General features: G+C 24.7%; 1 protein-coding gene across 1 annotated transcript in view; it reads right to left on the bottom strand.

Moving 5' to 3' along the window:
• The window catches only part of LOC127284651 (cadherin-87A), a 92,823-nt gene that overhangs the window by 49,920 nt on the left and 25,809 nt on the right, over positions 1-17,094 (bottom strand). Inside the window, exon 2 of the mRNA XM_051310200.1 lies at positions 2,551-2,609. Coding sequence (XP_051166157.1) covers positions 2,551-2,609 — 59 coding nt within the window. The remainder of the gene's footprint in view (positions 1-2,550; positions 2,610-17,094) is intronic.

The following is a 17,094-nucleotide window of genomic DNA, read 5'->3' as shown; positions in this document are numbered from 1 at the left end:
ATACAAACTAATTTTTGACCTGAATTTTAAAACAAAAGAAAGACCAGAATTTTAAGAGACACGAAATCTTAGATGCGCTTTGTACCTGCATCTCTTACTGATTTTTTGAATACTACACGGAGAAAAATGAGTTTGCTATTATATGGATAGCTAATTTTTAGCTACAGTAGCTAATATTTAGCTGTTACAGCAAAATATTTTAGCTATAGTAGCTAATTTTTAGCTGTATTAGCTAACGAAAATTGCTGTCCATATAATAGCAAATAGGGTTAGCTAAAATAGCTAAATTTTAGCTAATATGGCTAACTTTTTTTCTCCGTGTACTTATACTTATTGTTTTTTTTAGTACATTGATACGAAAAGGCTAATTTCTTTCTTTTTGTAAGTATATATATATATATATGTAAATAATAAAAAAAAATATTCATATAAAAATGTCAGTGATATGTAATTAAAAATTCATTGAGAGTAAAATGATTAATAAGATTTTTCTATAAAAACAGCGACCGCAATTCGATTAAACAATTCTCTCTTCTGAAATAAGAAAAACTATAATTTATTCAAGAAAGATCTATTTTAAATTTTCTTACACAAGAAAAAAAGGTGAATTATCTTCGTTTTAAGTTTAGCGTTTTCATAAATGAGCAAAAGCAAAAAAAAAAGACGAGCTCAAAGTCATTTTTTATTCATCTTTTTTCTTTTTTTTTTTTGCTTTTTCAGTTACTTATTCGAGAAAGATACGGCAAGCTCTAGAAACGAACCTTCCGGATTTCTTTTCTAGGAACAGGAAACCACCCTTTTCCCTCTTACATCCATCTACTCTGCTCGTATTCAGTAGATGTTTAAGAGCTCGTTTTGGCGATTCACGGTTTAAATCTCCGACTTCGGATACAGAGAGGAGACAAAAAAAAAAAAGAAAGGGGGGAAAAAACGAGAAAAAAAATAAAAATAAATAAAAGAAGCAAACTAAGAAAAGAAGTCCTCTCGTCTCAATATCGAGAATGGCGAGAAAAAGAAACTGATGAAAAAAGAAAAAAAATAAATAAACCCTATTCGTGAAATGGGAAGTTAGCTTTTTTTTTTTTTTTTTTGAAAAAATAAACTGTTACATCATGTTGAACAAGAAGCTTGCGATATTTGTGGAAATTAAAATATACATTCAGGGAAAAATATTTCCTTATTTCTTAAACTCTTTTGCCATTGGATTTTTTCTTATTCGCGTATATTTTTTACTATTTCTAAAATTGATCTTTGAAATATTTTTTCTATTTCAATATACGTAAAACGATTTAAAACTTGTGTGGAAAAATTTACACTGAAGAAAATTTATTTGATTCAAATTTTAATTATTATTAAAAGTAAATACATATTTACTTGAACTAAATAATTTTGTTTTAATTAAATAAATTGTATTTGAATCAACAAATTTTATTTAAAATATTAGTTGATTGACTCAAATAATAATTATTTAATATAAATAAATATTTACTTGAACCAAATAATTTTTTTTATTGAATTAAATTGTATTTGAATCAAATAATTTTTGTTTTTGAAACAAATACCATTTAATTGACTCAAATAATAATTATTTAATACAAATAAATATATTTTAATTGAACCAAATAATTTTTATTTGATTTAAATTGTAGTCGAACCAAATAATTTTTTTTATTGAATTAAATTGTATTTGAACCAAATATTTTCTGTTTTTGAAACAAATACCATTAAATTGTCTTAAATAATAATTATTTAATACAAATAAATATTTACTTGAACCGAATAATTTTTATTTAAATTAAATAAATTATATTTGATCCAAATAATTTTTAATTTTTTAATTGAATTAAATAAATTGTATTTGAACAAATAATTTCTGTTATTGAAACAAATTATTTAATAATAATAATAATAAACATTTACTTGATAATAATCCGATTATTTGAATCAAATAATTTTTTTTTCCAGTGTACTTTCTGTAAGTTCTAAATTTTTTCCAATTTGACTATGGCAGTAGTGCTAACCGTGTTTAGTCAGACAAAACTTAAATTCAATTTTCCTATACAGTAAAACCCAAGCTACAGTCAGACACATTTAGATTGACAAATTTCATTCTCAGTAGTGAGAGTCAATATCAGTCGAGACATTCTGTCAAATAGAATTTCAGTAGTAAAAATCAGTTTTAGTCAGACAAAATTCTAAATTTTTCACCGTATAGGTATATATGTAAGAAATTATTCACCACAAAACTTACAACCGCGCATAAATCTCATAATTTTCGAAAACGTAAATTTCTATCTACATATTTATTCATTTGTCTCGAATAAATGAGAAAATTTTCCAACTACGTATATATACATAGAGTGAATATGGCAGATTGTGATATTATATACATGTGATATATATATATGTATATATTATTAACAGAAATAGTAAAGTTACTAAGCTATTTGAATTAGCTTGAAACTCGTATAGAACAGAATGAATACTGGAGATGAAGGAGGATAATGTTTCGCAGTATAGTGTGGTAGAGGTATATTTGTAGATACTTACCAGCACACGTGGCCACCAACCAAGCTGTTACAATTGCGATTCTCCATTTTGAATTGAACCTGAGAAAAAGAAAAGAAATTTAAAACAAATTTTTAAAAAATTTTATTAAAAAAAAAATTAAGATAAAAAATATTGAAAATTTTTTATTTAAAAATGAATCATTTTGTCCGATATTGCTATTTTGGGCTCATTAAATTATTAATTTATACATATATTTTAATTATTGACCCAATTATGACCATTCGGTAATTCGCTTTATTTGTATAGATATTATAAGGATGTTTCTCTCACTTATACACATATCAAATACAATTATCCTATTACCAACTATAAATGTACAATATAATAAATGTCGAAAATAATTAAAACTAAACTCATTACAAATTTAAATTAATATCAATATATACAATATTTAATGGATAATCTCATTTATATTTTCAATTATTCTCGAAAAGAATTTTATTATAGGAGATAGCTTCGAGAATAATAAATTAGTGCAAATTGATCTTTTTTTTTCTTTCTTTTATCGAAATTTCAACTAATTCTAATTAAAAGACAAATGAAAATTGTCTTCGTTTTTAAAATAATATTAATTAATACAATAATAGAATTATATCACATATTGTCTAAATTTGAATTAGTTAAAAGTAACTAATTTATTATCAATAAAATTATGGCTCACTTTTAGCTTCAGAAATTAGTGAAAAATATCTAATTATTAGTAAAAAAAAACAACTAATTATTATAGTAAAAAAATAAGTGAAAAAATAATTAAATTAATTACTAGAACTTTCACTACTCAGTTATTTTTACATAAACTAAAAATAGATTTTACTAATAAGTTATTTTTTACTGATTTAAATTTAGAGAGTAATTAATTATAATTATTTAATTAATATAATTATATAATTAATTATATTATACACTCATGATATATTTGGCTTAGAGCAAAATAAATATTTACTTGAACCAAATAATTTTTATTTGAAATAAATACACTGAAAAAAAAATTTATTTGGATCAAATAAAAAGTATTTGATCCAAATACATCATTTACTTGTCTATTATCCAATAAATATGTATTTGAACCAAATACACATTTACTAAACCTAAGTATATTTTATTTTATCGTATCAAATAAATAGTTATTTGAATCAAATACAAAATATTTAAATCAAATAAATGGAATATTCAAAGCTAATAAATAATTATTTGAATCAATTATGAAAATTATTCCATTCAAATAAATATTTACTAGACATAAGTATTTTATTTTATCGTATCAAATAAATAGTTATTTGAATCAAATACAAATAATTAAATAATTAATTATTTGTATTAAATAATTCAGTTTATTTCAATCAATTACATAAATTTATTGTGTCAAATACTTTTTATTTGTATCAAATAAACGAAATATTTGAGTTAAATAAATGAATAAATAGTTTCAAGTAACTCATTATTTGTATTAAATAAATTCATTTATTCAATTCAATTAATTATTTAATTGAACCAAATACGATTTATTTGGTTTAAATAAATGCGATTCAAATAATTCAAGTTATTTGAATCAAATACATACTTTTTTGATTCAAATAAAAAGTATTTGAACCAATTAAATATTTTTCAAATAATTTGAAGTATTTGAAACAAATAAATTTTTTTTTCAGTGTACGCATTTAATTGACTCAAATAAATATTTATTTGATAATAGTCATGTAATTGAGTATTTGAATCAAATAAATTTTTTTTCAGTGTACGTTTAGTCAAATCAAATATATTATATTTGGTTCAAATAAAATATTTCTCGGATAATGTAAATTAATACCTAATATAAATAATAAATAAAAAGAAAACGAAAAAGCTTCTTTATATTTACTTAAAACTGATTCTATTTTTCATCAATAATTTTCAATAGTTGGACATTTTATCGAAGGGAGTTTCCGATCGCTATCAATTTTATATATATATCGGAAATAGAATGTTACAAAAAATACCCTCTAATATTCTCTCTGCAAAACTATTATAAACTGCGTCAATTAACTAAAAACCTTGAATCTAAATTTTTTTTTTCTTTTGTTTCTAATTGTCAAAATTTATATTTAATATAAAAATTTCTAAAGCAGATTTTAACAATTGACTCTATATATATATATATACAAGGTAAAAGCGGTAAATCTCAATTGCCAACTCTATTGGCTCTTATCTAGAGTCGGTAAATCCGTGCTAACGCTAACCCGCTTTAAAGTGTAATTAATACGTCTGGGCTATTGGACCTCCAACGTTTAATTTAGTATCGACCATGCAAAAACGCGCGCAAAGTGTATTTGCTTCCTGGCGAATTCGATTGTTTTTTTCCAGGGGCCTCTATTTTTTTCTAGTTTTTAGATTTGTTTTTTAATTAAAGAGTATGTGCAGCCTCCAATTTTCGATAATCAATTTTGCCAATGAACGTTAAACAAAAAAAAAAAAAACCATTTTTTGCGGTTGTAAAAAAAGTTTTCAACAAATAAATTGAAAAAAAATAATTCTAGATTGTTTTGAATTAAATTTTCAACAAAAAAAAAATATTTAAAAAACAAAAATAATTATTTTTTAAACGAATTTTAATTTTTCGAATTTTAGTTAATAGAATTTTTATTTACCAAAAATTTTAAAATCCAAACTTTTGTTTGGGACAGAATTTCTTTATATACAGTTTTTTATTTTTTAAACTTTTTATTTTATATATTATTCTATATTAAATCGAATTTTAATTTAACATAATTCTCATTTAACAGAATTTTTAGTAATACGAATTTTTTAAATTTCGAAATTTCTAATTCGCTGAATCTTTATTTCTTCGAATTTTTATTTGTACGAATTCTATATAATTCTTAAAAAGCCTATTTTTTATTTGACCGAAATTGCAAATGTCCGAACAAACATAACCTACAAAAAGATTGATTGAAAATTGACCAATCAGAAATTATCCATATAATCGTGATTGGTAAATTTTAAAAACAGCGCCGAAGTTTTCTGGCGATTATTTCTTTGGCCATTTGCAAATTCGGATAAATGAAATTTCGTCATTTTAAAAATTCGTACAAATAAAAATTTGGACAAATTAAGATTCAGTGAATTAGAAAATTAAGCATTTAAAAATTCGAAGAAAAATTCTAATAAATGAGAATTCTACCAAATTAAAATTCGGTTAAATTAGAATTTTTTTTTCAATAAACAGTTCTGTAAAAGAAAAATTTGGTACCTAAAAATTCTATAAAGTCAAAAAAAAAAAAAAAAAATTCTGTCAATAATTTGAAAAATAAAAATTCGTCTAAAAAAATAATTAATATAATAGAATTTATTCAAATAAAAATTCTAAATTATAATTTTCATGGGATAATAAGTACGCCCAAAGCGAATTTAAAATTAGTTTCTCTGCTAGAAAGATGAATTGATTTCAAAATTATATTATAATTAATAATAATTATTCCTGTTTCCACTTTAAATATGAATAATCCAATTAAATTTCCCGAATCGACTTTGTTTATCAATTGAAATTAGTTAATTACTGAAAATAACATTATTCTCGAGGAATAAAGCTCCATCGTTCTCGTAGTGATATTTTATCGTACTTTAGTAGTGATTTGCATAACGCTTTATATTTTCCAAGGTATCGATTAACACCTTTTTGTTGTCTGGTTAACAATGCGTTTAAAATACAAGCCATTCATATCGTTTAATAACTTCCCAGGGTTTACTAATAATTCTACCAACTTTTTTAAAAAATATATAAAAATCATCTCGTGATTCGCATAAGGAAACATTTTCAACAGTTTGGTCAAAAAAAAAAAAAAGGAAGAAGAAAAAAAGAATTTTATGAATGGTGACAAAATATAATGCGCGACGTTGAGGTACGAACATTCATTAGTAGAGCTTCGTTTAACTCAACTTATTTGAATTCGTGAAACTCCAAGGCCTCTATTACCATTACTTTTAATGCTATTCACAATTTTCTATTTTTTATGTAACTTCCATGTTGGTATTAAAAGCGCCATGAGAAAGAGTGAGAGAGAGAGAGAGAGACGAGGATGGAATAAAAAATAAGGGAGAGGAAAAATCACATTTAGTCGCGCGAGAACCCTGGGCTTTAAAATGAATCTACTTTTTTTTATCGGCAATAAACTTTTCTCCAGTGACAATATTGAGCTTGGAAAAATACGTGGAAATTAATTTAACGAGATTGAATTCTTTTTTTCTTTCACTAATTTTTTTTTTTCAGGTTGCAAAAGTTTTGGAAAATTATATATTGTACGCAAATTTATTAATATCTGATAATTTTGCCGCGAGGAGCCATATGAAAACTTCTATAATTACTTTTCCCCTTTTTTTTATCTCAAGATTCTTATGAGATAAATATAATATACTTGAGAAGTTCAGAAAAATATATTAACTTTTTAAAATACGAGAGATTACGTGTTAAATTTAATTTATTTCGACTCTGTGAAATTCGAAGAGTCGAAAAAGTTAAAAAAAAATTAATTTCTATAAAAGAAAAGACTGTGTAATAATTTTTCATAAAAAGGAAACATATTTTCGAAAATTGTGACTAAATAGCAAAAATAATTTTAGCTATTAAAAAAAAAAATTTCAAAGTAAAATTTAGCTAATTTTAATTATGCCAACACTTCAAAGTATGTACGTACTTTCTCTATCTCTCTGTTATAAATAGTACGTACGTTGTTTCGAAGTTTCCACTCTTCTCTCACTCAAACTGTAATTAGCTATAGTAAATTAGATTTGTAACTACTGCGAGGTAGGCAAGTTATGTGCAGTCTGTTATAACATGTATTCGCACTGAGTAATAAATAAAAGTGAGATTAAATCACCTCTCTCTCAATTTTTGTTTTTACATAAAAAAGTAAAATTTTGCAAATTAATGAAATTAAAACAGAAATAAATTTATTCCAGTGTTGAATTTTTTGTATTAGAAACGCCCACTCATTGGCTATTTTTTAAGGTCGTGAAATGATTATATGTCGCTTCATGACCTTCAAAAATGAGCCAATAAAATTAATGGAGAATTTACGAATTAAAACCTAAAGACGGTTATAGTATCCGAATTTTCAAAATTGGCAAAAAAATTATAAGAAATTTAAAGATTATAATAAAAGAATACATGAAAATAAAAGCAAAAAAATATATTGATCGAGAAATATTTACAAACACGTAAACTATATTTATCACATTTTTTTTTATATCAAGAACAATTTTTATCGCACAATTTATGGTATACAATTAAATTAATATTCTCCTTTTATTAGAGGAAGCTATTGCTATAAAAAAAATAAAAAATTATTATTTTTTTTAAACAGAAAAATAATTTTTTCTAACGTTCGTATAAAAAATTATTTTTAACCTGACCTAGTTTCTCTCTCTTTTTTTTGTAAATTTTTAACAGGTACTATGAAATCAAATAAAAACTCCTAAATCAACATCAAAACCTAACGACAGTTACACATACACACACACACAAATATTACTGAACTTGTATATTCGAAAATACAGTAACGTTGCAAATATTTGTTTTTCACACCCAGTGCGGTGTAAAATGAATAGATGGGTTTGAAGTGAACACACATACAGAAACAACCACCGGAAATACCCCTCAAAATGAAAATCATTTGTGAATATGAATTTGTTCTCGTTTGATTGGCTTTCAATAAATATGTCTAATTTATTGTTTTCAAGTATATATATATCATCAGTTCCGTATATTTCATCTATAAAATAAAAAAAGAGTTTTTTTTCATTAATTCTGTTATTTAAAACTCACTTTTTTTTCCCTTTGTTTTGTTTTGTTTTTTTTTTGAAAACTAAAAATACCACGGAAAAAATTAACAGCAAAACAAAGCCAAAAAGAATCAAATTTCATTTCGGTTTTTCGAATTTGTGATATATTTTTGTAATTAATAAATAGAGCAAAACAAAAAGAAAATTAAATTTTTTATCATATTTCATTTCAATTTTTTTAGTAGGTATTGGAGATATTTTTTTACATCCAGAGTATTATTCGGATTTATTTGAGACAAAATTTATTTCAATCAAAGAAAAATTTGTCTCGGAGACTATAAATATAATAAATTTTTTGTTTCAAATAAAAAATTTAATTTAGTACAAATTTTATTTGGTGCAAATAAAATTTATTTGAAACAAATGAAATATTTATTTGGCTCTGAGAGACAACTTTTACTACTTTAACCCTTTGAAGCATACATTTTTCTTTAACAGGATAATTTATCTTTGAAGTGCATTATAGGGGGTTTTTAGGGTCGCTGCGATTACGAATCCGATGTCAGTTTTATAAAATTCAAAATGGCGGACCCAATATGGCGGACAATTTTTTACAAATTGTTCAAATTTGCTCGAAACTGGTTACTCAGGGGTTTTCGGGGACGCTGATTACAAATCCGATGTCAGTTTTTCAAAATTCAAAATGGCGGATCCAATATAGCAGACAATTTTGTTAAAATTGATCAAATTGATCACAGACACACACACAAAAGCGCCATTTTGAATTATAAAAATCCAAAGTCATATTCATAAACAGCGACATCAAAAACACCGTAGTAACAAGTTTCAAGCAAATCCGATCAATTTTTCATTTTGTCATCCGCCATTTTGAATTTTGAAAGTCCAACGTCATATTCGTAATCAGCGACCTCCAAAACCCCCGAATAACAAGTTTTAAGCAAATCCGATCAATTCTTCATTTTGTCATCCGCCATATTGGATCCGCCATTTTGAATTTTGATAATCCAACATCATATTCGTAACGAGCGACCCAAAAACCCCCCGAGTAACAAGTTTCAAGCGATTCCTATAAATTTTTCATTTTCTCATCCGCCATATTGGATCCGCCATTTTGAATTTTGAAAATCTGATGCCAGATTCGTAATCAGCGACCCCGAATACTTTATAGACATTATTGTTAGGTTATTTCCTATTGTTGTTTAGTCACAATTACATTTATTGTAAAAAAACTCTGTTTTTAAACTTAATTTGTTTATAACATTTATATTATTTATAAAAAACACTTTTTTAATGTAGTTGTATTGTAATAGATATTCTAAAATACATTTTAAATACATTTTGTTACTGAAATGTGTAAAATAGTGGCTGAACACTGTAAAAAGAAAGGTATTAATTTAATACCGACTTCAGGTACTAAATTGTCATTTGGTACCTAAAATCGGTTCTGTTTTAATTCTTTTCGGTATACTGTTTTAGTACTTTCTTTTTACAGTGAAGTATTTAAAAAAGTGCAAGAAAAAAGGTGACACTCAGGAGTGTCACTATGCCGCAAAGGGTTAAAAGTAAAACTTTGAACTGTCGCCGCAGTTTCTGCGCATTTCTGGCAATTTTTACTCTAGATATAGTAAAATTAACTATTTCCGGAATAATTTTTACTATTTCAGGAGTAAATTTTACTATTTAAAAAAAAAATTGCTAGAAACTGCGGTTTTACTTTTAAAATAGTAAAACTTACTTTATTCGTTTTTCCATTTTTCTCCGTGATATAAAATAGAGAAAAAAAAGAAAATTAAATTTTTTTATCACATAAAACTAATTATTAATTCTTTCTCTTAAACCCGCATAATTTTTTGTTGTCGCTAAATGAGAAAATTAACCCAATTGATATGAAAAATGTGGGAAAAAAAAAAATTAAAAAGAAGGTATTTAGCAAATGACTTATAAATAATTCACGTGAATGTCGAACACTTTTCGTTAGTCAATTTCATGACCTGTGAGTAACAAGAGAAAATAAAGGTTCTATATAATAATTCGTTCACTGATTGGATTTGGTCGCCTAGTCGTTGGGGGAACGATATTTTTACAACCCTTTTTTTACCCTTTTTACTATATATATATATAAAACCATCCTATGATCTCCAACTATAGAAAACACACACGGGAATCCCTTCGGAATTCATGATTGAAGCTGTCAGTGGATACCTATTTTTCAGCGTTGATCTTCCAATGAATCTTTTCAAAAACCTATTCCGCCAATTTCCGACACAAAATACACCCTAATTTAAATTATCAATTTTCAACAAAAATATAACACAAATTCTGCCGTACAAAGTAAAAAAGTACATAATTAACAATAAAAAACATTGTTGTTTACAGCTTTTTTTACTTTAGATGGCAGAATTATGAATAAAAAAAAAATTTTCATTTTTAAAACGTCTCCTTTTGATCAAACAGAAAAAAAGTGAACAAGGAGGAAAATTTCACAAGTCGGCTCCTTAAAACTTGGAAATCTTTTAACAAATCTGAAGAATGTGATATTGCTTTATGACTTTCATAGAAAAGTTGAAATCTACAGGAAACGGTCTATCAAGTTGCCTTATACTGATAACGTTGGTCATGCCAAGAGCTGGAATAAAAGTTCTATTGTAACATAGAAAAGACCGAATAAAAGTTCTAAACGATTCTGGACGTCGTAAGGATCCACACTTTCGTGAATTTCTTTCTTTTTTTTTTTTTTTTTTTTTTTTGTCTCAAAGGTGCTTCTCACCTGGATAACTTTTTGAAAGGCTAACTTTTACAACAACCCTTAACTCTAACAAGCCTCTATAGAAACCAGTGTTGGTTATATCATATAAAACTTTACTTGTTATCACCGACATAAATATAATTTGTATCGGTAGGGAAAAAACTTTTTCTATGAAAAAAAAAAAGAAAAATTAATTACAATGCAGAAAACTGATTTTAATCGATAATATCCTATTGAAAATTTCTTATACAGAAACGCCTTTCTGCGATTACATCTTTTCTCCCAACGGTCAGAATGTTTGAAAAACGTCTTTTTAACGACATCGTTAAAAAAGACGACGACGTCCTTTTTTTCTTTTTTTTTTTTTAGTGAAATAAAAGCGCAAAATCCTGTCATTTCTAGAAAACGTAGGATATCAAAGTCACGTATTATGTTGTTCTCTCCGAAAGTATATATATAATAAAAGTTAATTTCCGACTGAAAAAGAATTTTAAATTACCCTCTACTATTTTTTTTTTCATCTAAGTAGATTTTATATATAAATAGAATGAAAAATAAATATGCGTACAGAAAAGTTTTCTTAAATTACGGCGGGAAATTTTTTTTTCGAAAAAAAAAAATAAATGCTTTATATAAGAAAATATTTTTAAAAAATTAAAAGCAAATTATATGACGAAGGAATGTAAATAAAAAATTTTTTTTTTAAAGGTATGTTCTCGGAGAAAAAAGTTGGGGAATTATTTAATCTAAAAAAGAATCCATATCAAACTGTTGGGTAAATTTACTTAAAAATTCCATCACTATAAATCAGAGAGATATTAAAAATGTTTTAACATCATAAAAGCATATATCCTAAACCATATGAAATCATATAAACGATATGAAAAAAGAGCATGTGAAAAAGAAACGGAGAAATGAATTTCTCATAAAAATAATTAATTAAAATTTTTATTTTTAATTATTTAAATTATTCTATTTTACATCAATTTTTGAATTAAAATTTTACGGATTTTCTTCTAATACGAATTTTAACTTAACAAAAAAGCTACCGAATTTTGTTTTTAGCAGAATTTTTATTTTATATAAATTAAATTTTAATTTAATTGAATTTAATTTATATGACTTTTTATTTAAGGAAATTTTAATTTAAAAAGAATTCTCATTTAATCGAATTATTTGTAATTCGAATTTTTTAAATGACAGAAATTCTAATTCAGTGAATTTTTATTTGTCCGAATTTTTAATTGATATAATTTTTAAAACGCTGAATTTTGTCCCAAATTGCAAATGTCCAAACAAACGTAACCTACAAAAAGATTTCGGCGCCATTTTTAAAATTGACCAATCACGATTATCTGGATAATTTTTGATTGGTCAATTTTAAAAATCGCGCCGAAATCTTTTTGTAGGTTATGTTTGTTCGGACATTTGCAATTTCGGACAAAATTCAGCGTTTTAAAAATTATATCAATTAAAAATTCAGACAAATAAAAATTCACTGAATTGGAATTTCTGTCATTTAAAAATTCGAATTACAAAAAATTCGATTAAATGAGAATTCTTTTTAAATTAAAATTAAATTAATTTTAAATTTATATGACTTTTTATTTAAGGGAATTTTAATTTAAAAACAATTCTTATTCAATCGAATTATTTGTAATTCGAATTTTTAAATGACAGAAATTCCAATTCAGTGAATTTTTATTTGTCCGAATTTTTAATTGATATAATTTTTAAAACTCTGAATTTTGATCGAAATTGCAAATATCCGAACAAACGTAACCTACAAAAAAATATTTCGGCGCCATTTTTAAAATTGACCAATCACGATTATCTGGATAATTTCTGATTGGTCAATTTTAAAAATCGCGCCGAAATCTTTTTGTAGGTTATGTTTGTTTGGACATTTGCAATTTCGGACAAAATTCAGCGTTTTAAAAATTATATCAATTAAAAATTCGGACAAATAAAAATTCACTGAATTAGAATTTCTGTCATTTAAAAATTCAAATCACACATATAATTCGATTGAATAAAAATTATGTTAAATCGAAAAAAAGAGGTTGAAATATCAAATTTTTTGGAAAATCCACATATTAAAATTAATTTTAATTTCATAGTAAGGAAAATGAATGAAATATGATGTGAAAAATGTTCAATTCATGTACAACATATTAAAATTCAGTCCTAGTTTACTAAACCAGTATATACGCATTAATACAAAGTATACGAGAATGTTATATGAATAAATTGGAGTTTGTATGTAAATTTTAGAACGACACAAAGTTGTTGACTGCAAGCGAGTGACAAATATATATATATATAGATATAGAATGAGAACGAGAAGAGGTGAGTGTTTGTACAAACAACACCTATATACAACAATACCAGAAAGTCAATTTTTACTTGAAATAAAATTCTTTACAACAAAAATGGTCCGGTGCACTATTGTATATGCGCGCAAAGTCCTATATGTGTTCAGAAATTCTATATATGCGTTGGGAGTATAAAGGTTGGAACTTTTTTTTTTTGGTATATGTACTATATATATAAACAGGTACACTTCTTGAGAACTTTATTCTAGCGTCTATTGAAAAATTCTATGCATTTCAGACTCTGTACGAGAAAGCGACATGCTATGCCAAGTATACAGGGCATTTTCTCTATTCCTATGGGTGTATATATATATTCTATAAGAGGAATGACCGTTATTTTCTTTGTAATTAAAAAAAAAAACGATATAATATTATTATCAAAAGTTTTTAAAAAAAATTAAAACTGCACTGAGAAAAAAATTTATTTGTTTCAAATAATCGGTTACTTGAATATTATCAAATAAATATTCACTTGAACCAAATAATTTTTATTTGAATTAAATAAATTGTATTTGGACACATAATTTCTATATTTGAAACAAATGCTATTTAATTTAGCTATGAGCCAAAAGTTCTGAACGTTCAAATGAACAAAATATTTTTTTCAATCTATAAATTATTAAAAATTATAATGTCAATGTAAAATAAAATAGTTAATTAAACAAATATTAAATTAACAACTTCTTTTTAGATATTTAAAACAATATTTTGTAATAAAATTCGTACTTAAAGAAGTTGCAAAATAAGTTTTGTTCGTTTGAACGGTCAAAACTTTTGACTCTTAATTAGCTAAAATAAAAATAATTTGGTTCAAGTAAATATTTATTTGATAATAATCAAGTAACCGTATATTTGAATCAAATAAAATTTTTTTTCAGTGTTGTTGAATTTGCAATCATTTTTTTGATTGGTTCAATAAAATTTATGATTGTTTCAATCAAATTTTGGTTAATTTAACTAATGTTTTGTAGAAATTTAAATAAATATATAAATTTATAAATAACACCTGGAGAAATATTTTATTGGCGTTTATTTGAGACAAATAAAATTTATTTGAAGCAAATAAAATTTTTTATTTAATTCGAATAAAATTTATTCGAAACAAATAAATATTTATTTAGCTTTGAGGCAAATATACCCATATCTTTCATTTAGGTGAAGTTATTTCGTTAGTATTAAAATTGCAACAAACTTTTTATTTAAAATTAATATTTAAAAAATTTTTTTTTACCAGAAAAACATGTAATATTTATAAAAAAAATATATATCTCTAACCTAATAACCTGCATTCGATGACAATGAGATCTGCCGAAATCACACGCGATTTGAAATATTTCGAACACTCCTGGAGCAAAAAATTTAGTCAAAAAAAAATAATTATACTCGAATACTTTTTTTTGGTTACGATTTAAAAAATTAACACTCCCGAAACAGCACGTAAAAAATTAATAAACAAAATACCTACTTTTTTAATTAAGATTTAAGCGATGCGGATTTTAAAAATATCAAAAACTCTCGAAATAAAAATAAAATTTGCTAAAATGAAAAAAAAAAATTGTATGAAAAAAAAGTTTAACACTAAAAATTTTATTAAAAAGTTCGAGCATTCCCGAAGGTATTCACTATATATATATATATACAAATGTGAAAAATATCAAATAAAAAACAATATAGAAAATGTTTTAACGCAAAAAAATTTTGCTTTTAAAATTACAAACATTTACACTCCCGATGAACACACATCTTAACAGGTCAATGCACGAATTGCAACTAATTGAATTATCTTTGGGTTTTTTCATCTACGTTGTTTATGACCTTTAATTTAAGGTTTCCTTTTGTGAATTCAATATGTAAACATATACAGCTCGTGATGCAGGTATAAAGATAATTTCAAAATTGCTCTACCTCTCTTAAATTATAATTTTCAAACTTAAATATTTATTTTATTTATGTACATTACTTGAAAGCAAATAAACATTTTTTTTTTAAATTTAAAACAAAGTTAAAAAAATTATTTAATATAAAAAAAAATTTCGAAACTATTTTAAAAAAATTCTAATTTTTTAGTAAATATATGAATATAGTGAAACAATTTTTAAATTTGTAATTAAATTAAATTATAAATTATATTATTAATACCTAATATTATAATAAATTTTTATTATATTATAAATTAGTTTTGAGTATTGTATTGTAAATAAACAAAAAAAAAATAAATAAAAAACTGACTAAATATTGGAAGAAGTGAAATTAATTTTTTTAAGTGAACATTTGACAGGATGTTGCAACCGCAGAAGGTACTGTATTTCAAACGGTAAATAGCCTGTCACGTGACCGGAACTCGATTATGCATTCCATAAATGAAATGTTTAAGACGTTAACCTTTTATAATATATGTATAATAGCGTCAGTAATATATATTTAAATTACGCAGACAACAAATTTATTATTTCAAAAAATAATCGATTACTTGGCTATTATCAAATAAATATTTATTTGGACTAAATAATTTTGATTTGAATCAAATAAACTGTATTCGAATCAGTAAATTCTTTATTTTAAATAATTAACTTTTCATTTACTCGAATAATAAAATTATTTCATACAAATAAATGTTTATTTGTTACGAATAAAAATTTACTTGATAAAAATAAATATTAACTTGAAGCAAATAAATATTTATTCAATTTAAATAAATATTTACTTGAAGCAAATAAATATTTATTCAATTTAAATAAATATTTACTTGAAGCAAATAAATATTTATTCAATTTAAATAAATATTTTCTTGATGCAAATAAATATTTACTTAATACAAATAAATATTTATTTCATAATAGTCTAGTAACTGATTTTCCACTTTAATGATTATAATTTTTTAAAGGCTTGCAAGTATTAAAATTATGTCTAAATTTTGAGGTTATGTTCGTTTCTTGGTTAGGGAAATTGGAAGTTATGTTTGTCGGACATAGCCTCAAACCCAACGGTTCCTTGACCTATGTCTTTGAATTTTAAGGTTATGTTTGACCTATGACCTTATGTTTGAACTAAGGCCTTAAATCCTATGCTCTAAAATTTTTAGGTTATGTTTGATCTAAGATTTTGAATCCTGGAGACCTAGGACCTTAAATTTTGAGGTTATGCTCGTTTTAATACTAATATAGGTAGATAGATATATGGGTCATTCCACGTCACTTCACCGCTGGGTTTGAGGTTAAAATCAGAACTAAAATACTAATATAAGTATGTATATATTTATATGGGTCATTCCATGTCAAGAGTAACCAACCTAAGACCTATATTGTACTTTCCATGTCAAAAACATAGGTCTTAGGTTGGTTACTCGTAACATGGAATTTTGAGGTTAAGTTCACTTTAACCTATATATTTTTGACATGGTTAGTACAATCCTGCGAAACAGCTGCGAAATCTTTTTATAATATAGAAAAATAATTATAATTGTGGTATAATTATTACCAAAAAACATAATATTCGCTGTATGCATTAAATATATATATATATATATACTAGGGGGCTACGCCCCCTGCGCGCTTCGCGCGCCAACCCCCATCCCCCCTCCTCTCTTCCCCCCCACCCCAAATTTAAAGGTTAAGATCGTTTCAAGAC

The sequence above is a fragment of the Leptopilina boulardi genome, unplaced genomic scaffold (genome assembly GCF_019393585.1).
Source record: "Leptopilina boulardi isolate dan_hultmark-lab unplaced genomic scaffold, ZJU_Lbou_2.1 LbouV2_325, whole genome shotgun sequence".
Lineage (NCBI taxonomy): Eukaryota > Metazoa > Arthropoda > Insecta > Hymenoptera > Figitidae > Leptopilina > Leptopilina boulardi.
This window is presented reverse-complemented; position numbering and strand designations above follow the sequence as displayed.